The sequence below is a fragment of the Bactrocera oleae genome, chromosome 3 (genome assembly GCF_042242935.1).
Source record: "Bactrocera oleae isolate idBacOlea1 chromosome 3, idBacOlea1, whole genome shotgun sequence".
Lineage (NCBI taxonomy): Eukaryota > Metazoa > Arthropoda > Insecta > Diptera > Tephritidae > Bactrocera > Bactrocera oleae.
Window position 1 is genome coordinate 82,489,049 of NC_091537.1, and position 21,079 is coordinate 82,510,127.

General features: G+C 34.6%; 3 protein-coding genes across 4 annotated transcripts in view; 2 read left to right on the top strand and 1 right to left on the bottom strand.

Annotated features, from left to right (window-relative positions):
- The first annotated feature begins 291 nt into the window (after positions 1–291).
- Positions 292–5,560, top strand: FucTB (alpha-(1,3)-fucosyltransferase 10). The gene is made up of 5 exons (XM_014237628.3): positions 292–955; positions 1,033–1,209; positions 1,287–1,690; positions 4,534–4,711; positions 4,863–5,560. The coding sequence occupies exons 1-5, from the start codon at positions 845–847 to the stop codon at positions 5,334–5,336; spliced, it is 1,344 nt and encodes a 447-aa protein (XP_014093103.3). The 5' UTR covers positions 292–844; the 3' UTR covers positions 5,337–5,560.
- A 703-nt stretch (positions 5,561–6,263) lies between these two features.
- Positions 6,264–11,101, top strand: LOC106619518 (alpha-(1,3)-fucosyltransferase B). Of its 2 annotated transcripts, none has more exons than XM_036370607.2 (5): positions 6,264–6,517; positions 6,583–6,750; positions 6,819–7,204; positions 10,244–10,394; positions 10,462–11,101. In XM_036370607.2, exons 1-5 carry the CDS (start codon positions 6,410–6,412, stop codon positions 10,957–10,959), a joined length of 1,311 nt encoding a protein of 436 aa, XP_036226500.2. In that variant the 5' UTR covers positions 6,264–6,409; the 3' UTR covers positions 10,960–11,101. The 2 variants fall into 2 exon arrangements, with proteins under 2 accessions (XP_036226500.2, XP_069963144.1); XM_070107043.1 differs by having other exon boundaries at positions 6,266–6,517; positions 10,238–10,394.
- Positions 11,102–13,229: 2,128 nt separating this feature from the next.
- Mco1 (Multicopper oxidase 1) overlaps positions 13,230–21,079 on the bottom strand; it is a 29,721-nt gene continuing 21,871 nt past the window's right edge. The window contains exons 3-5 of the mRNA XM_036370553.2: positions 16,402–16,574; positions 14,027–16,300; positions 13,230–13,944 (exon numbers count right to left, since the gene is read on the bottom strand). Coding sequence (XP_036226446.2) covers positions 13,495–13,944; positions 14,027–16,300; positions 16,402–16,574 — 2,897 coding nt within the window. The 3' untranslated portion in view covers positions 13,230–13,494. The remainder of the gene's footprint in view (positions 13,945–14,026; positions 16,301–16,401; positions 16,575–21,079) is intronic.

Below are 21,079 nucleotides of genomic sequence, written 5' to 3' on the forward strand. Positions count from 1 at the left end.
AAAAATTCGGAAATTCTGCATTGGTAGGAATGCTCACACAACCTCAACACATATGTGCTGTATGAGTTTATATCTGACTATATCAGAAACATGAACTTAGGATAGTATGTGACTGTGAAATTAATAAATTTCTTTGTTCTTGTTGTTTTTGATTGGTTTTACACAATTTTATTATAATTCTTATAAAGAATTGTATAATTGCAAAAAGTACCGTAAAAGTACCGAAATCGATTTTACACAACACTAGCCCTGGAATATAAACCAATCAGCTGTTTTCCGAGAGCGAAATTTGAGCTTTGTTTATGTTGCAAATAATTGGTTTCTGCAATAAGGAAAATAAAATAACAATGAGTTTTAGTATAGTTCAGCTTAATTGTAATTAATTTATATGTACATATACAGATGTACACAGCAAGTGATAAAGAACGCAAGAAAATTTGCAATTGTTTACTTACAGGCAAGCGACTGTAAATTCGATTAAAATCCACTACACCAAGTTGGACATAAATTCTAATACAAGCTTAATTTAAGCGCGGTGATTTTGTGTTTGCTGAATTCTTGTTTTATAATTAACTCATGTACATTTTTGCGCTGATATAATGAAAGCAAAGCCAACGCTTTGCCTCGGATATACGCTGGCACAATGCGATAAGGGTTTGATTAAGCGTGCCTGTTACATTAGTAAGCATTTATTATTTATACATAAATGATTTGGCAATGCACTTGGGCTGAGACGCATATGAGTAAAAGAAAACATTTGTGTACCTACATACAACTGGAATTTTTGTAAAATTTGCCAAAAATAATAAAAATACAAATTTACAAGCAAAAACAAAAAAAAAAAATGAGTTACTGGTGGCCCTTTAGAAGCAGATATTTGCCGCTGACGTTTGGAAAGCGTGCGCTGCTGCTGTTTATATTCCTGAGCTGCTTAACTATGATATGGTACTTTGGGGTAAGTGAGCCAATTAAATTCGATTATAATGCAATAAATAGCTTTAATATTTTTTTTATATGAAAACGAATAAATAGTGTAATAGATATCCTCTATGCAAGCGTGATAAGCTTGCACGCACTGATGGCAACACGCCATGCATTGTGCTTTGGTGGACTAATATTGGTGCTGAAAAAATTACTTTCGATGATATTCTATGTGGCTACAATACATGCGCCGTCACCAGCAATCGCAAATACTTGCCGCAGGCGAAGGTATGTAAAACGGATGTTCTTACTGTTATTTGCATAATTTTTATTATAAATTATTTATATTTTTTTCTCGTAACCAGGCTATACTCTTTTATGCGAGTTCACTCAATTGGCACGACTTACCATTGCCACGTCAGCCCGATCAAATTTGGGCTTTACTGCATGAAGAATCACCACGCAACGTTTTGGAATTTTTGTTTGAGGAAACGTTGCAACATTTCAATTACACATCAACTTTTAGTCGCTACAGTGATTTTCCGTTAACCATAAATGCACTACCCAATATAACCGAAATAACCAATCCAAAATATGTGGTGACAATTGGTCGCAAAAATGTTGCACGCAATAATTTAGCGCCTATACTATTTCTACAATCGGATTGTTCCACAATGTCGGCGCGCACAAATTATGTAGAGGAGCTAATGCAGTACGTTTCAATCGACTCGTATGGCAGTTGTTTAAATAATCGACAAATGCCGGAGCGGTAAGTTAACAGTGAATTGTTGTTGCAATATACAAGTGGTAAAAATATTATATTTGCAAAACATAATATCTCACTTGAACAGCCTACAAGGCCGGCTCGTTGTGGTACCTAAAACTGCCATATTTTGATGTTGTTGTAGGTAGCCTAAAATTTACAGCGACTTTGCCCCGTTCACATATCCGTACATGTCAGTATGTGAGCAAAGAAAAAGCTACTGGGAGTAGACTCTGCGACGCACTGCTCCAAGTTTTCCGGAATGAAGTTGAAAAAGGAGAGAATTACTCAATGTCCATGCTTGGCCTCATTTATATACCCAGCCTATTTGAGCCTTGCCGCTCAGCTTCGCAGAAATATCCCTTCTAGCTATATAGCTATATGTGATTAGTATAGAGTGCCGTGATTTGTGTTGTCCTTAATGCACCGCAGATGCCGATGAGTGCCGCTCTTTGGACACCACCAGACCAATACTAGTGATATCCAAATATGAAATGTTAATGTTTTGGAAAAGCCACACCCTCTTTTCCTCCGAATTTTTTCTGATAACCTTCACTTTGTGAAAAAAATTTGTAGATCTTCAAATTAAGCTTTGGTATCAGAACTGAGTAAGAAAGGCTTGAATAATCATTCTAAGTCCGGAGTTACGAAGTTGCCTATAGCTTAAAATATTTCTAAAAAACTGCCCATGATTATGCACACATTTTTTTTAATTAATTCGCATTATTTTGAACAATTACAACACATACAATATTAATCGATTAATTTAAGTATTAAATTCCCGCTGCCACGCTACTTGGCTAGCATAGTTTCGAGATTCAAGTGCGCAGTTGTTGCACCAAGAACACCGTCACTCTGTAAGACACGACTAACGGACTTATTTGCATTTATTTGCTTCGGTTCAGTTGTATTATGCAACGCTAATGGTGCCTTCGATGCGTTACGCTCCAAACTACGCTTTACTTGTGGGTCAGTCTTCTGCAAATTAACCACAGTGGTATTAACACCCACCGACTCGGTGTTTGTCAAATCGATGCTATCCTCATACGAATGACTCTCTTCCGTATCACTCTTCGATTTCTCACTGCTACCAGCGGAATTGAGCGTAGAGTGCGAATTGGAGGCATTACTCGAAACATCCGAACCGCTACCCTTCTTCGCGGGCACTTTTTTCTCAACGCCAGTTCGCGACTTTCTCTTCGCCGCATCATTAAGTTCAACCGACGGCTTAATCGCAAGTTGTTTGGACGTTTTCTCACCTCGCATTTGCCATCTACTTTTAGCTTGATCGATGGGAGCCATTTGTATGTGCTTGCCGATCAAACCCGATTGTGTTTTACCCTCGGCATCGAAGAGTGGATTGTGATGCAGTATAACTGTGCTCATTGGTGGTGTAAATACGGGTGCTGCACTAGGTTGCTGACAGCTAAAGTCCGTATTATTGCTAGTCAATTGCAATTGTGTCTCCGCAGTCGGGGACTCCGTTGCACAGCAAGGCATTTCAACTTCTGCTGCGACAGCAGCGGCGGCTGCAACAACAGCGGACGCAGTTGGTATGTCTGTGTGACTACACTTATTTGTTGCGCCGCCATTATTCTTATTTGCGCCCGTACGTTGACTGCGTCGACTACGGCTACGATAACTGCGTCGCTTACGCATGCCACGCCTTAAAGGCAAGCGCTCCAGTATGGATATGGGATATACTGCTGTGGTCCAAATGGCGGTATTGCGTCGACTATTTCGTTGACTGCGTACAGTATGACTGCGACTGCGCGCGACACGTACAGGACTACGTTCCATACGGCTGCGACTGTTCGACCCTTGAAGGTGTGAGTTATGCGAGAGCACACGCGATGATCGTCCGCTGTAGGGTTGGTGTTGGTGTGCGCGCTCGATTAAGCTGGCGAGGTCTACATGCATTTTCGGTGTGCGTCGTGGACGTGGCATTACATAAGAAGCGTTCAAAATTGTTGCCTGGCTGTTGCTTTGGCGAATGCGTTGAAATCTTAGCGACTTTTTGTTGTTTCAAGTTCTTGCAATATTTTATTTACTTATTATTTATTATATATATATATCTGTTTTTGTTTTTTGTTTTGTTGTAAATAATTTTTTTTATAATAACTTTTCTAAAAATTTAGGCATGCAAACTACAAATAAATTTATTTTCTATATGAGAGTGAAATCATGGCGCATTAGATTCAAAATACAATTCTGTGGCGTAAGGCGTTTTCAATTTGACAGAGTAACAGTAAAATATGCTTTAAAATTACTAAGTCGTGTAAATAAAGATTTTTGAATTAGTTTTAGGAAATGTTGCCGACTTGAGTCTATAAAACCGACTGCGTAACTTGTGCAAGACACTGTGGATATGGTTTTATAATCGACAGAACTTGGGCTGAATTGGCAATACGCTCGAGAAAATGGGATCCATGGAGAATGGAATTAAAAGCAAAGTTTTCATTTCCCATTATAGAAGAATATACTAATGCTTCGTTGGTCGACAGTTTCAACTGCGAAAAATATGTATTCACCGATGAACCAAAAGTTGAAATAAGGCTTCTTCTCTAGTAATCCATACGCAGTAGGTAGCTTTAAAGTAAATGACTACAATTCAGTCTTTCGGGCGCCAAACGGGCTTCTGCTCTAGCTGCAGCTTTCTAGTAGCCCACCAAGCGGCAATTAAGGCTATCCTATATCCTATCCTGTCCCAAGAAATCAATAGAACTTTTTGTTTGTTTTGCGCATAAAAATTTATCGATAAGAGAGCAAAGCTTAAGTTATTAAATTAAATAGTGGCGTATCGTATATTACACTTTATTAAAATACTATTTTTTGTCTCTTTCTTTTAGTTTACAAAACGATTTCTTAAACAAACTAAATTCTGAGGACATGTACCGCTTCATCGGACAGTATAAATTTATGATCAGTATTGAAAATGGTGTCTGTGAAGACTATATAACTGAAAAGTATTGGCGTCCGCTAATTGCCGGCACTGTACCCATTTACTTTGGTTCACCATCGATACGCGTAAGTAATTTATAGCCTGAACAGGGTATATTAAGTTTGTCATGAAGTTGATTGATGAAGGGTATTATAGTTTTTTTTTGTAATTTTTTTATCTCTTATTATGTACTCCATACATACATACATATGTATTAAATTTCCATACACGTTTTAGGATTGGGAGCCACACAATCACTCAACCATCTATATAAGCGACTATCAGAGTCCCAAAGAACTGGCTAAATATATACTGGAATTGGATAGTAATGATAGTGAATATGTTAAATACTTACAACATAAGTACAATCAAATTATGCCCATCACTAATCAACGCTTAATTGAAGAATTCTACGTGCGCACCGAAGATGCGATGTTTTTCACCAAATTCGCTTGTCAAGTGGTGCAAGCTTTATGGGCGCAAAATGCCAAAACGAAAATGGCCAATCGTTTGCACTATAATTGCCCGCTGCCGCTACCATATCCAGCAATGGAAAGACCTCCCACTGAAATACACTCCTGGAACAGTCTTATAAAGCGCGCGAATTGCATGGCGAAGAGCATAGACGAGTTTTTGCGCATAAATCGCGTATTTACCGAAAGAGAATTGCACGATTTGACGGATGCGAAATTTGAAAACGAATTGTGCTAGTGATGAGTGTGGGTAATGTGGGTTTTTGTGGCAATTTGATTGCGTAAGGTCACGGAGGTATGCAACATTTTGTGAAGAAACATGAAAAGCGCTGTAGATGAAGCCAAAAATTAAATTTATGTAAATTAAAATTAGTTCGGAAGTATATATGGGCATATAAATGCAATAAATATATGTATAGATGTGTGTATATGTGTTTATATACATGACAATGTTGTTGTAAATACTTTTATTTGTTATTGATAAGTAAATTAATTCTTATATAATATTTTATATATATAATTTAACTTAAAAGACAAAATATACCGCACATCTATGTACATAAATATATGCACACAATTTTTACATGAAATTATAACTGTTATTATAGCCTAAACAGGGTATATTAAGCTTGTCAGGAATTGTCTAACACGCCGAAGGAAACGTTAGATATATATATTTATATATATATATACATGCATATATGTATATACATAAATGATCAGGGTGACGAGCTAAATATTCGTCTGTCTGTCTGTATATACGCCAAGTAGTCCCTCAGTTTTAGAGCTATTGATCTGAAATTTTCCGCAAGCCTTTTTCTCCCCAAGAAGCTGATCATTTGTCGGAAACACCGATATCGGACGAATATAGCATATAGCTACCATACAAACTGAATGATTAAAATCAGGTTCTTGTATGGAAAAGTTTTTTATTTGACAAGATATCTTTCCGAAATTCGGCATCAATTATTATCCAAAGCAACGGTAAAATCTCCGAACAAATTGTTGAGATTGGGCCACTAAAGCATGTAGCTGCCATACAAACTAAACGATCAAAATCAGGTTCTTGTATGGAAAAGTTTTTTATTTTTTTTTATTATCGCTTTAGCGCAATATATGTTAAAGTTTTTCTTGTTGTTTTTTTTTTTTTTGGTGAAATCATCATCCATTAACGCAGAAGAGTACAAAGTGAAACATGCCAAAAATCATTTTGCCGCAAATGCTGTGAAAAAGTTATCAAAAATCGACATATATTTTTCTATAAACATACATACATATAATATGAACAAAAATAATTGCTGATAAAAAATAATGAAATGCTCAATACACAAATATCAGTTGTGGAATTTCAAGTGTCGGCCATGTGGCAAACGTTTTGTGTTGTTCTGCTGTGTAATTGCCGCAGGTGCTTTATTATTGGTGCGTATTTTTCTACATGTAATGCTTTATTTTTGTTTTCATAAAATAAATTTTTATTTCAACAGCTTTATCTTTGGTATCAGTTGTCAAAAAGTGACAAGTTAGACATTTCTGGACCACGCCTGCTGCTTTGGTGGACCGATTACAATGAAACGCTCTATTATCGCAATATCTATTGCGGTTATTTCGTGTGCACGATAACCAATGATCGACAGCGACTTGCCGAGGCGAAGGTATGCACTTATGTTAATATATATTTTTGCATACAATTTTTTTTTTTTTCATTACAATCGCTTTCCAGGTCATACTCTTCTATGGCAGTCGCATAAACGCCCACGATATGCCTTTGCCGCGCCACGCTTATCAATTGTGGGCCTTACTGCAGGATGAGTCGCCGCAAAATGCACCTTATTTATTTTACCAACAATTTTTGCATCATTTCAATTATACTTCGACATTTAGTCGTGCTAGCGATTTTCCGCTGACCTTGCGTTCGTTACACAATCCGAAAGAGTTGATTTTGCGCACATATTTCAGGGCGCTGCGCTATCGCAGCTTTATACCGGTGTTATTTATGCAAGATAATTGTGCGACATTGTCGGGTCGTGAGAATTATGTGCGCGAATTGATGACGCATGTGCCGGTACATTCATGTGGCGAGTGTCTGCGTAATGCGGATTCGCCGAGGTAAGTTTTTTTTGAAAGGTTTTTGCATTTATTAGCTTTATATATTTAATTAATATTGGTGTTGCACACACATACACCTTTAAAATGTTTGTTAGATAATTTGGTTTGTTAATGTTGCATACTTTTAGGCTCACATCACTATCATTTTTGATTGATTAATAGGTTATTCCATAAGTAAATTTAAAAAAATCGATTTCTTGTTTTGTAAATATTGTACATGCATACACATACATATGTATGTACAAATGAATTCTCTGATAATTAGAAGTTAATTTTTTCACAAAAATCCTATTTTTGGTTAACCGCCATTTGTTCAAAAAACAAAATTTTGACTAGTCTTACGGTTGTTATCAAAATAGGCAACCCTACTCGAATATATATATTTATCTTATAAATACACAAAAATGAAATGGTAACCCTACTTATGGTAAAACCTTCCGCCGCTAAAAATAATAAATTTGGTTTTGAGATTAAGAATAAAAAAAAGTAATATAAAACATATGAGAACTAGATCTTAAATTTCATACCTTTCCATACCCCTTATGGAATAACATATGTATGTGGCAACCCTACTAACAGTTTTAGCTTTTTTAGTCGATTATAATATATAAATATTTATTTTTCAACCTACGACACCACTATTGTATTCTTATACACATTATGTGCATAATTATTACATTTTTACGAAACAATTTGGCAACCCTTTTTGAAACATTTCCAAATTTTATATTTTAAAAGAACGTTTATATATTGCTTTATATTCATGTGACGGTTTGCCAATATTTTGGGTAAGTGCACTTTTTTTTAAAGTTATTACAAAAAAAAATGGCAATCCTGTAGCAAAAACTTTTCAACAGTGTGAAATTTGAATGCAATTAAAAATATCATTTTAAAAGCATATATGATTTTAGTGTCCTTATTTAAAAAAAAAATTAACAAATACGGCAACTTTGTATGTATATAAAAATTCAATTGAATGTTTTTCCATAAATTTTATTTGGTTTATATTGCGTATCGTAAAAACTAAATTATAAACACCTTTTACTAAATTACTGAAATTATTATGGCAACTCGATTTTATACTGCTTACATTTTTAGTAACATTTTTTTAAGCTTTTCTTTAATTTTAGTATTATTGTACTTTAAATATTATTTCGAGAAAAATTATTTTTTCATTCATATACATATATAATTGTATAATAACTTCATGGCAACCTCATTTTTTTATAACAATTTAGAGCTTTTTGAATAAACTTCGTTTGCTTAAATACAGATATTTTACTATATAATATATGTACATACATACATAGTATATGTAATGTATGATTTAAGCGCCCTAAATGAAAAAGTTGAACTAATATGGCAACTCTGTTTCGTTTTTATATATTTAAAAGTTTTACTGAATTTTTTTTAGTAGTATAATCAACCCATACAAAATTAGTAAAATCATCATGGCAACTCTATTTGATACTTTTCACATTTATAAAAAAAATATTCGATGTATTCTTGCTTTCATTCGATAATTTCTTTAAATACCAGTATGAGAAAAATTATTTTGAAAATTCTTGTTTGTCAAAAGTGGCAACTCTGTTTCGAAAAAGTTCAACATCTATAATACAGAATCATAATATTATATATAAAATAAAGCAATACTCAACTAGAGTTCCTTTTTCTTTACACATTTCTGCATTGTAAATACTGCTTACTCAATTAGAAAAATCACTTTGGAAACTCTATTAAAAACTTTTTAAATTTTAAATGAAATTCCTTAAGCTTTTCTGGTTTCGACTCGATTATTACTTTAGTTATCAGTTTAAAAAAAAATTATTTTATTTAAATATTTTGTTGTAAAAAGTGGCAATGATGTTTCGAAAAAATTTAAAATCTATAATACACGATCATAATATATAAAAAATAGGCAATATGCAACTGGATTTGCTTTTTCTTTACACATTTCTGTATAGTACAAACACTGCTTATTGAATTAGAAAAATCACTGTGGCAACTCTAATAAAAACTTTTTAAATTTTAAATGAAATTCTTTAAGCTTTTCTGGTTCCGACTTGATTATTATATTAGTTATCAGTTTAAAAAAAATTATTTTATTTTAATTTTTTGTTGTGAAAACTATGTTTCGAAAAAATTCAAAATCTATAATACACGATCATAATATATAAAATTAGGCAATATGAAACTAGTTTTAGTACAAACATTTCTGTACACATTTCAGTATAGTATAAACACTGCTTATTGAACTAGAAAAATCACTGTGGCAACTCTATTAAAAACTTTTTAAATTTTAAATGAAATTCTTTAAGCATTTCTGGTTTCGATTCGATTTTTACTTTAGTTTTTAGTTTGAAAAAATTATTTTATTTGAATTTTTTGTTGTGAAAAGTGGCAACCCTGTTTCGAAAAAGTCGATAAGCTAGAATATACAATCATAATATATAAAATTAGGCGATATGCAAATAGTTTTAGTACAAAAATTTCTTTACACATTTCAGTACAGTATTAACACATCTTATGTAATTAGAAAAATCACTGTGGCAACTCTATTTTGTACTTTTCACATTTATAAAATAATTATATGATGTACTCTTGCTTTGATATGATCATTTCTCTAAATATCAGTTTGAGAAGAATTATTATTTTTTGTGAAAATTGGCAACTCTGTTTCGCAAAAATTCAAAATCTATGATACACGATCATAATATAATATGTAAAATTAGGCAATGGGCACCTAGTTATGGTACAAAGCTTCATTTGACATTTTAATCTGTTTATCATATTTCTGTAAATATTGACTTAGTACATACCTACATCTGTATACCATATATGTGTATATACATATGTATGTATATCAATATATGTATGTATGTATATCTACAGTTATGTAACATTGTGTTCCATAAATCACTCAAGCCATCACTATACAATCACTCATGATAGCTTCTCTATACCCTCCACTATACCCCTTATAAACTTATGTACCTTTCGCAATTACTCTACTTGCCTTTATTCGTTGCCTAGTTTTAGGCGTGAAACCGATGTTCTGCGTTTTGTTTCTGGATTTAAATTCATAATAGCCTTCGAAGATGCCATTTGTGATGATTACATAACAGCTACATACTGGCAGGCACTAATAGTGGGTGCCATACCCATATATTTTGGCTCACCTACAATACGGGCAAGTACAGGGTTACCTATTATGTTATACTAAAATATCAAATATAATCTCAGCCTGCTTTCTTTAGGACTGGGAACCGTTCAATCACTCCGCCATTTACGTTTCAGACTTTGAAAGTCCCGAAGCTTTAGCCGATTTTATTTACGAACTGGACGCTGATGAGACAGCCTTTGCCGAGTATATGCAACACAAATTCAATGTCGAGGAGCCGATAACAAATAAACGCTTACTTAAAGCTTTGCTTTGGCATTACAATTTTAACATTTTGAAGAAATTTGAGAATTTTGAAAAATTCGAAAAAGAAATCTGCACCGAGATTAATAGTCGGAGAGAGAAGCCAATTTCGAAGATTGTAAATCAAACGCACTTCAATTGCCCTTTGCCACAACGCTTGCCCGCAACGCTGAAGAATTACACAGAACACGTACATCAGTGGAAAGCTAATTTTGCCGTTAGCCAGTGTGTTGTGCGCCTGCTGGATAGATTGTTGCAGCGGAATGCACCGTATGCGCCGAAAAATTTTACAGAGAAGTTGAAGCAGCTGGTTGGTTGGGGCGCTTGTTGAGTGTTTGTCGTTAACAGGGCGAAGATGGCGGAGCGGTATATTGCAACCTCTGAATGAAAATATAGATTTATTTCTGTAAAATATAGATATTTGTTTTACATAAGTAAATCTCGAGAGTAACACTGTTTACTCGCTGCACCTTTATTTGATTAGCGTACAAGTTGGCGTTAAGCCGGGTTAACTAGGGATTTATACTTCTGATATACACAGAATTTCGGTTTTGTTCCGAAGACGGTAAACATCCAGCACTGGCTAGGCGCTGAAGGATTTCTTTGAAAGAACTTGTGTTGAAGTTTTTTAGGTAGAAAAATACCCTAGAGTTAGGGACCTTTGATTAAAGGTACTTAAAATAGCTTTTAGATCGTTGTATACCTAGTTTAGCATCTACAGATCGGTCTCTAAAAATACCTAAACATACCAAAGATATTTCTGGTATACGCCATGATATGGCAGAATCAGATTGTTTTTTTGTTTTATAAATTTGCCATGCTACCGAGTAAAAGACATCCATGAGGAATTAAACACAACGTTTTCATTCCCCTTTTGTAGAAGAATAGACCAATGCTTCTGTTGTCGACAGTTCCAACGGCGAAATCTATACAACCACCGACGTATCAAAGGGTGAAAAATGAACAGGAGCGGGTTCAATCTGTAGTAATCCAAACGCAGAAGGTAGCTTCAAACTAAATGATTACAATTTCTGATATGATTACAATTCAGGCGCCAAATGGGCTGCTGCTCTAACCAGAAATTTCATAAACTTTCTAGTCGACAGCCAAGCGGCAATTAGCAGGAACATAACTCCACTAAGCTGACTTTCATTCAAGGGTTATTTGAAGCAATGGATCTTAGAGAGACACTAACTTCAGTAAATTGGTAAAGCATATTCGACGAAATGCAGAGCATGCGCAAAGGATGATGAGACGCTGGAACATTATATTTGCGAATGCCAAGCCTTCAGCCAGCTAAGACGGAATATCTTTTATAGCTCCTTGTGCTAAAACTTAAAAGACATTGGACAGCCAGGGTGGAAAACAATCATATATTTAAACAAACCCACTGAGTTTTTGGATTACCACTCGGAAGCATAATGGGCTTAATGTTGTCCTAAAAGTGACCTGCGGTCCGACGCTCCTGTGCCTCCCTTTTCAGGCAACCAACCAAGTATTTTAAGACCGACCGGCTAGTCCAAGTGCTGATGCCCACAAATCGAATCAGTTCGTTCGATAGGCATTTCCAGAGAGAAACAGAAGACATAATGCTTAATTATTCCACGAGAGGCTAAGAAGATTTTTGATATACGTTTTATGTGTCCAGAGATCTCTCTTCAGGCCATCAAAGCTTGTGGTTTTAATTTTCTATACCTATTCTTCGGTTTGTTCATTAAGGGCTTACGAGCTAGCTTGAGAAGTGCAAAGTGTCAGCTCACAGTTTATGCGAACGTTTTCCCACTTTTGAAAGAAAGAGAGCTTTCTTTGGAAAAAGCTGTACATTTATCTTAAAGCTTTTCATCTCCTATCAGAGAATTGAAAAAAAGTTACACTAGCCTTAAAGCTTTCTCATATCAGAGATTGTAAGTACTTTTGTCGTAAAAAGCTCTAGTTTAATCTTCTTGCTTTAGCAGCTTTTGTTTTCAGTTTAAGAAACTTTAAACGTATAAAGGAACAGAGCGACCTAGATATACTAAGGTATATTTGATATATGTATATCAACATATGTGCCGAGAGATTCCTTTTCAGGTAATCAAAGCTTGTTGGTATAACTTTCAAGTCATATTCCTCGGCTTGTTGTCATACTTTCTGTTTATATTTGTTATGCAACGTAGTTTAGGTTAGTGTTCTCTCTCTCATCAGCTCATCACCCACATAAGAAAGAGAGAACTTTCGCGAGAAAAAGTTGTACATTAATCTTAAAGCATTTCAACTACCCACAAATAATTGAAAAAAGCTCTACACAAACTTTGAAAGTTTCTCACATTAGAGATAAAGCTTTTTTGCTGGAAAAACTTAATCTGCTTGTTTCAACAGTTTTTTATTCGCTGCACTTCTCATCAACATTATTAAATTCTGAAAACCAATTCCCTAAGCTTTTTAAATATCTATGTACTGTGCCGTATATAGAAAACCGGGGCCCGGAGAGGATTGCGCAGAGAGTACCGAGCCCCCTTGAGGACTTCGAGCGCGGAAGAAATTTTTCCCGATCTCTCCCCCTCTCTCCTTTACATCTTTTGTAATAAAACAACACATTTTCAAATTAGGTTTTATTGAAAAAAAAAACAGTTACAATCGTTGTCATGAAAACTATCTTACTTTTATAATATAATATGTATTAAATATTTATGTATATGTAGATAATCAGCATTTTGTCAATTTTTGTATTAAATATCGAAATTCTTAAAGAAAATTCACTATACTAATTAATCACAGTTATTATTGAAAGCCTTTGTACTTAAAAACTAAAAGCTTGATCAGCTCCGATCAGGCAAATATATTAATAACAAACTATACCTGCGACTTTATCACTATCATTATGAGTTTAGTGGATATCCACGGCGGCGACAAAGCGACTCCACTGAAAAGCGCATAAAACCAAGAGCGCAGAGAGCACGGTATAACCATGTGCACTCAGCGTGACGGCGCCACCAGTGCTTGGTGTAGTGATCGGAGTACTTGGAGATGCATTTCCATTATTACCTTCACCGCTGTCTTCGTCGATATCGTCTTCGCCGTCCTTCGGCATATAATCATGGCAAGTGGGGAAATTCTTCGGCGCAGATTTCATTTGATCATTGTCACCAACTTTGATAATAAGTGCCATGCCAATTTCCGCATGGAATTCAATATGGCAATGGAAGAGCCAAAAGCCGGGGTTGTAAGCTTCAAAGCGTAAAATCGTGTAACCGCCGTCCGGTATGGTCACGGTGTCTTTGATCGGCGGTCTATCGAGATTGCGTTTGAGCAAATTGTAGCGGTCGAGTTGTTTGACCTATTGGAAAGAGAGAGCGAAAGAAAGTGTGATATATTATTAGAGAGAGAAATTGAGAATGAGACTGAGTAAGTTCACTCACCATTTCAATAGTAACATTGGAGCCCAAACGCTCTAGGCCCACCACACGAAAAGCATTGCCATGCAAATGGAAGGGATGATTTGCATCGAACGTGAAACCCTCATCGACCACGATTAGCTCAACGACGGAGTTTAACGGTACCTGCAGCACATGATGACAATTACAGAAATCTTTTCTACAATCGATACCCTGCTGCGCTAGACTGGTGTCATTACAGAAGAGCGAATCATCGACATTATTGCGTTCGGCCATCAAAGCCATCGCTGGAGACTTCAGCGAAATGTGATTCAGTTGCGGTGTGTATAACTTGTTGGTCTTACCCAAGCTGTCGTTGAAGCCGTAATAATCACCAGGATGGAAGACGGGATTGTCCTTGGCATAGAAATCATAGTAGACAAAAAATTTATAATCCGCCACAGGCTTGAGTGCATCACGATCCACACCCGGTACTGTATCGTAAATCGGTAGCGCCGTCATTTCGGCGGCAGTCAACGAATCCGAATGTCCCGACCCGCGATTCATTGCATTCAGCTCGATGCCGTCGGCTTTATGTTGCCAACCTAGCACGCCGTTTGGCTCCGTCTCACCTGCGCCCTCATAACGCAATATGCCTACTTGAAATGCGGATGTAAATTGATCGCTGCAATCCATTAGACCCTTAAAACGTATCCAATAGTTGCCGATGGGTTGATTTGCATTCAATACAAAGTCGAAACGTTCGCCAGCGTACGTGACTATAGAGCCCACCTCAAGTGGTTCGAAATCATAACCGTCTGAGTGTATTGCTAAGAGTGTGTGATTATCAATAGACAACGCAATGGGACAGTTGAGAAACTCGGCGTTGATAATACGGAAGCGATAACGGAAACCGCGACGCACGTGGAATGTTTGTAATGGCATTTGATGCAATTGAATCTCGTCCACGGCGCGTTTGGTACGCTGCACGTTGGTAGGTTGCGCAGTGAGATCAAACTCCACTTCCGGGTCGGAGCTGCTTTGGTCCGATAGCAGCGCTGGCTGCTCTACAACCTGCGTTAGACGTAAGATCTCATTAGTTGCGCGCAAACGCATGTTGTTGCTGCTAGTATCGTTGGGCGAATGTAGAAGCTCAATTTGGAAAGGTGTCAAATCGAGCTGATTCGCAACTGCCGACTGATTGAGTACAAAAGTTAATGGTGTGGTGCTTGTTGTCGGTGTTGTTGTGGTAGTAGTAGTAGTAGCAGGTTTTGGTGTTACTGACTTGTCACTCGCCCCCGAACGCGCTTCCTTTTTAGCTTGATCCCAGATCGCATAGTAGAAACGACCGCGTCCATTGACTAGCAAATTTACCGGCTTGTTATCACCGCGTGAGTGGTGATGCGACGCAAATATGCTCACACCGGGCGTATGTACCCAATCTTGCAAGATCATCTGGTGTTCGGACAAATCGAAATCATAGAGATGTGCATGCGCCTCCATCGCGCGCGGACGACGCACAATTAACGCGCCGAAGACACCATCACCACGTTGCATGCCGGTGTGCGAATGCCAAAAATGCGTGCCGGCATTGTCCGCACGAAAACGATAACGGAATGTGGAATGCGGTGAGATGGGGCACTGTGAGATATGCGGCACGCCATCCATATACGGGTAGTTGCGCTGATGCATGCCATGCCAGTGTATGGTAGTGCTGTCGCCCAGTAAATGATTATGCACATCGGCCACAATCATATCACCCTCGCACACCTCAATCGATGGACCCGGCATCATGCGATTCACCACCATTACGCTGCGCTCAATACCATCGCCGAGCACACAATGCGGTCTCTCACAGTCTGTGCCGTTTTGTGGACAGCCATAGCAAGCCTTCGACATAGTCTCATACCATTCAACAACAAAAGTGTAACGACATGTCATCGGGTCGGCATTCGGTTGACATTCGCGTGCGCAGGGATGATTGCGATAGAACTCTACCGTCCAAATATCACCGCTTTCCTCACGCATTTCAGCCGAGCGCGCCGTAGCGCCTTCACTGCCACGACACTGCTGACAACAGTCCTTCACATACACCTGCTCACGTGGACAATCCGGCGGCAATGGCGCACAAGTCTTCTCGAATACATTAACCATTGGTGTCACGACGGAACGGTCGGGTAGCGGTGCGCATTCGTACATAGTGCAGCCATCCTGACTATGCCAAGTCTGTCCCAAATCGTAGACGGTGTCATTGAAGCGGCACTTGGTGCGCACACATTCGCCGCAGCAGCTGCCAGGTTGTGGGCGTAACACTGAATCCTGTTGAAGAAGAGAGCGAAAATTGGTTGATGTTTAAGTAAAACGTAACGAAAAAAAATAGTGTTTCTGTTTAAGGTAAAAAAAATTTAGTCAATACATACCACATCACAATAGAATTGTCCGCAATCCACTTTTGTAATAGTCTCTCGCGGCGCGCCGTTTTCATCTTGTTCGCAGGCGTGTATGTCACAGGCGTCTTGCGACGAGACCCAAATTTCGCCAATTTCGCGCGTCTCTGATTTGTCATCTATAAGCACAGCACAGACTGCGGGCGCTGAAAGCACAGAATAAAAAATGTTTTGAAATTAAACTTGATTGAGTTATTATATTTTAGTTATTTCGAAAGCAGCATTTTGAAGTTCAAATTTACATTTATTCAGAAATCAAACTGTTGTATATGTATATATCTATATTTTTAGCAACTCAGAGTGATCACTGAAGAAAAGCTCAAAACTTTGTGAACCGTAGAGATCATAAAGCTTCTAAAATTTAATTTTCAATTGAGATAACTGGGGCTCTAGTCTAACACCACAGCAAATTTGAGCTATACGCTATATGAATCTCGGGTTTTCTGTCTTAATAAAGTGCGGTCGTCGAGTAAAACGAGCTGATTAAATCTTTGGTAACCCTATTTGAATCTTAGGCCTTGGCTTTCCGTCATTTCGAAATATGTTCGTCGTGTAAACAAACACATTTAATCAGGGTTCGACTAATCTATCCATACCTTTAAAGTCTGGCATGATTTCTACGAAGTAAACATTTCTAGAAATCTCCGCTCTTGGTGTCTCATGAACCTTTAAAGAAAAACAAATTTTTCTTAAACCTTTGCCTCGATTTTTTTATTACCGAAAGCTTACCCGTTGAGAATTTCAAAATATGGGTAACGAGGATATATCGGTGTTTAGACTGTCATTGTAATTTTGGTATACAAAAAAAAGGTGTAGTTTTGTAAAAAAAGTTGAGTTAAAAAAAAGTAAAGAGTTGAGTAAAGTTGACCATATTTACAGAACTCAGCTTTGATGAGGCCTTGAGTACAAAAATTTATGAAAATGTGTTTTTTTTTTGAGATATTTCCAAAACTTTAACTTGGGTTAGAGCTAAAAACTTTAATCAGCTGTTAAAAAGAATAAAAAGCATTGCTCAAAATACCGATGACCCGAAGCTGGCAGAAGATGTCTCGTATGAATCTATATCAAGTACAAAGAAACTGTCGCTCTCTATCTTGCTAAGTGATATGTGATGTGTCAGCTTTGTCCGAGCACCGAAACCCAGTGCCTAGAGACGACCTTCTTTAAGAGAGGAGAACGCATAGTCAAGCAGAAAATTGATGGAAAAAATGCCAAGTCAGGCTTGCGTTATTAACGGAACTCCCTATAACGAATGGGAAAACAGAAAACCCCTCAATGCAAGTAATCTCGAAAGTGTGCTTAGCTTGCAACATTGTCGTAGTTTTGCAAATATTTTTCGTAGTAAATATATATAGCAATCTCGTGTTGCTGATGCGTCTGATTAAGGTAACGCCAGGCTTGAAGATGTAATAGCCGTTTTCTCACTAAACCGCAAAACCACTTCGCCTAGTCGGCGGCGTTACTCGTCAACGTCACCGTCGTGACTACTTCGATACGCTCAGCTGCTGATAATAATAATTTGCCTGCCAGCTGTTACACAAAAAATCGTGATATTTAAATGAAAAAATATTTTTTCTATGAAAAATTAATATTTTATTAAATGTTAGTGCTTCAATTATATTTTTTTGTATAAAAAAATCAAAACTGTTTATTTTCGCATACAATCAACTGCAGAAGGGCTTGCTTTCATTCATTTGAACGAACTAGTTGCTTAGTCTACTTCGTGCTTAAGTATGCGAATCGTGATTTTTTCCCGTTCGTTTAACAAAAAATATTAAAATAACCAGTAAAGATGCAAATTCTCAAAACCTTTTGAATTTGCTTGTAAAAATATAAATTACAAAAAAATTATCTAAATTATATTAAAATGTATTCCACCCTTTATTGACGGTTAAGTTGAAACTGAAAGCTCAAACAACTGAAAATATACAATCTAATCCACATGTGATACGCCGGTCACGATCAATTTGAATATTTGGCATATCATCAAAATGTATATAAGCGCAATAAATAATAAAGACAGGCACAACACACGAAGACCGGTGCATGAACAAGGGAATTGGAAAGGCAAATGTAATAATAATACAAAATAAAAATAAATAAAAAAAATTTAATTTATTATGAGCAATTAAAAAAAATTGAAAAATTAAAAATTCTAAACGTAATAAAATAAAATAAATTGAAAAAAAAATTATACAAAGAATTAATTATAAAAAAAAATATTTTTACTTATTAAAAGGTAAAAAAATTAAAAACAAAACATTATTAATAAATTAAAACATTAAGAATAAAAGAATTAAAAAGAAACTAAACAAAATTAAATATAGAAAAAATTATGAAAAATCATTAAATTAAATATTACAAATAAAAATTGTAAACGAAAAAGTAATAATAATTTAGAAATTAAAAAAATTAAAAATAAAATATTTATAAAAAAAAAATTCAATGCAAAAAATATTTAAAAAAAAAACCTTTTTATTTATAAGCAAATTAAAGAATATCCGGCTAAAAAAAATTTATAACAAAATTAAATACTTAAAAAAATAAGTTAACTAAAAATAAAAATTTTAACAAAAATTAATTTAATAAAAAAAGTAAAGAACTACTTTCAAATATGGCAAATTTTAATATAGAAAAAATTGATTGAAAATGAAAATAAAAAAAAGTTTTAAATAAATTGATAATATTAAAATAAAATTAATTAAAAACTGCTAAAAAATTTTGATAAAAGATTTAATCAATTAAAAATAAAAAAAATATATATATTCAAATTAAAAACATATATAAGAAAATGTATAAAAACTAATGTAAAAAAAATTTAAATAATTTTTGTTTATATTATAATAAAATTATTTAAAATACATAAATTAAATTTACTAATTCTTAAACATAAAAAAAAATTTAAATTATATTAAAGTTATTTACAAAATGTAAATAATATCGAGGAAATGGTATAAAAAATTTAATGTAAAAATAATATTATATACATAAGTAAAGATTGAAAAAAAAAATTTTTCTTAAAATTTAAAATTTGATGTAGGAAAGAAAATTAAAATAAAGTTATTTTTAATATTATAATAAAATTAGTTTAAAACGATAAACTAAAATTTAAAAAATTAAAAAAAAAAAAAATAATAAAAAACTTAAATAATATTGAAAAGAAATCTAAAAAATACCAAATTAAAAAATTTGAAGTTGAACTAAAAAATTATAACAAATAATTAAGTCATAAATGAAAAAAAATTTAATAAATATTATATATGTACTACATATGCACGTAAAAGTTGAAAAAAATGTTTAAATTTAATTTAGATAAAATTATTTAAAAGTTAAAATAAAATTTCTCACACTTTAAACAAGAACTATTAAAAAAAAGATGATATTAATAATATTTTTGAAATAGATTGAAAAAAAGTTTAAAAATTACAAATTTACTAAAAAATTTTAAATAGTATTATAAAAAATATAGCAAGAATTAAAAAAATTAACTAAAATTTTAAACAAATATTTTTTAAAAATATATACATAAATGTAAAAAAAATTGTTTTAAATCCGAATTTTTAATATAAGAAAAATATATTTTTATAAAGGAAAAATTAAAATAAAATTAATTTTAATATAATATCTAAATATAAAAAAATGTAAATGAAATTTGAAGATTTTAGACAATAATTATAAAAAAATTTATTAAATTACATTTAAAAACTTATTAAAAATATTGAAGAAAAGAAAATATTGCAAGAATTAAATAATATTGAGAGAAATCAAACAATTTTAAATTTACAAAAAAATTTCATTAAAATTAAGTATAAACAAAAATTAAAATAAGAAAATATTGCACAACAAAAAATTAACAAACAATATATTATATAAAAATTATAACAAAAAAGTTTAATAAAAATACTACTAATGTTGTACTAAATTTATTACAAATTATAAAAAATACTAAACATTATTAACAAAAATTTGTATATATTGTTTATATTAGAAAAATAAAAAAAATTCGACCGCAATAAATTACGGAAAAGAACATAATTTACTTATAGTAAAAGTAAACAAAAGCGAAATAACAATTAATTTGCTTGACTGAAGTGGCTGGAGTCATAAATCGTCTACTGTTTTGCGCCATTTATTGAACGAATTGCTGGTTATTTTTTATAGCGCAATCGTTGGACAAGTAAAAACCTATGCATGAGCACGGCGTTGTATGAAGGGTGGTTAACAAAGAATGGAAAAAGAAAAAATCTAAAATATAGCAAAAGTTATAAACAAGTCAAGTGTAGATCAGCTAGGTGATATAAGTGACAGCGCGCACGTAGCACCACCACTACTTTGGGTGGTTGTGACGTCAGCGCCAAACAGTGCATGTAAATAATAAATGTACATGCTCCCGGAACTGTCTACAAATGCTCGTCAAACGGACTTTCGTTCGACTGATGACTACCTCGAAACGGGTTTTCCAGCGCGGGTAACAGTCGGCCCGCAGGCCTTCCAGCTTGATTGGCTTTAACAAAAGCGGTTTACCCTACTCTTTCTCCGCTAGCGGGGTCGTATTGTCTTGGGTTCACGCTTAATGAAGCTATCAGCGCTAATGTGTAGATAATATCGTGAACTTGTAGCGGCTGCAAATTAACAGCGTCGGCACTTAGCG

What these genes read in the sequence shown, in the direction of transcription:
- FucTB (XM_014237628.3), top strand. Translation starts at nt 845, where the DNA reads ATGAGTTACTGGTGGCCCTTTAGAAGCAGATATTTGCCGCTGACGTTT. An exon ending in AATACTTGCCGCAGGCGAAG is followed by an intron (nt 1,210 to 1,286) that starts GTATGTAAAACG and finishes TCTCGTAACCAG; the next exon opens with GCTATACTCTTTTATGCGAG. An exon ending in TTGGTTCACCATCGATACGC is followed by an intron (nt 4,712 to 4,862) that starts GTAAGTAATTTA and finishes TACACGTTTTAG; the next exon opens with GATTGGGAGCCACACAATCA.
- LOC106619518 (XM_070107043.1), top strand. Translation starts at nt 6,410, where the DNA reads ATGAAATGCTCAATACACAAATATCAGTTGTGGAATTTCAAGTGTCGG. An exon ending in CCGCAGGTGCTTTATTATTG is followed by an intron (nt 6,518 to 6,582) that starts GTGCGTATTTTT and finishes TTATTTCAACAG; the next exon opens with CTTTATCTTTGGTATCAGTT. An exon ending in TTGGCTCACCTACAATACGG is followed by an intron (nt 10,395 to 10,461) that starts GCAAGTACAGGG and finishes TGCTTTCTTTAG; the next exon opens with GACTGGGAACCGTTCAATCA.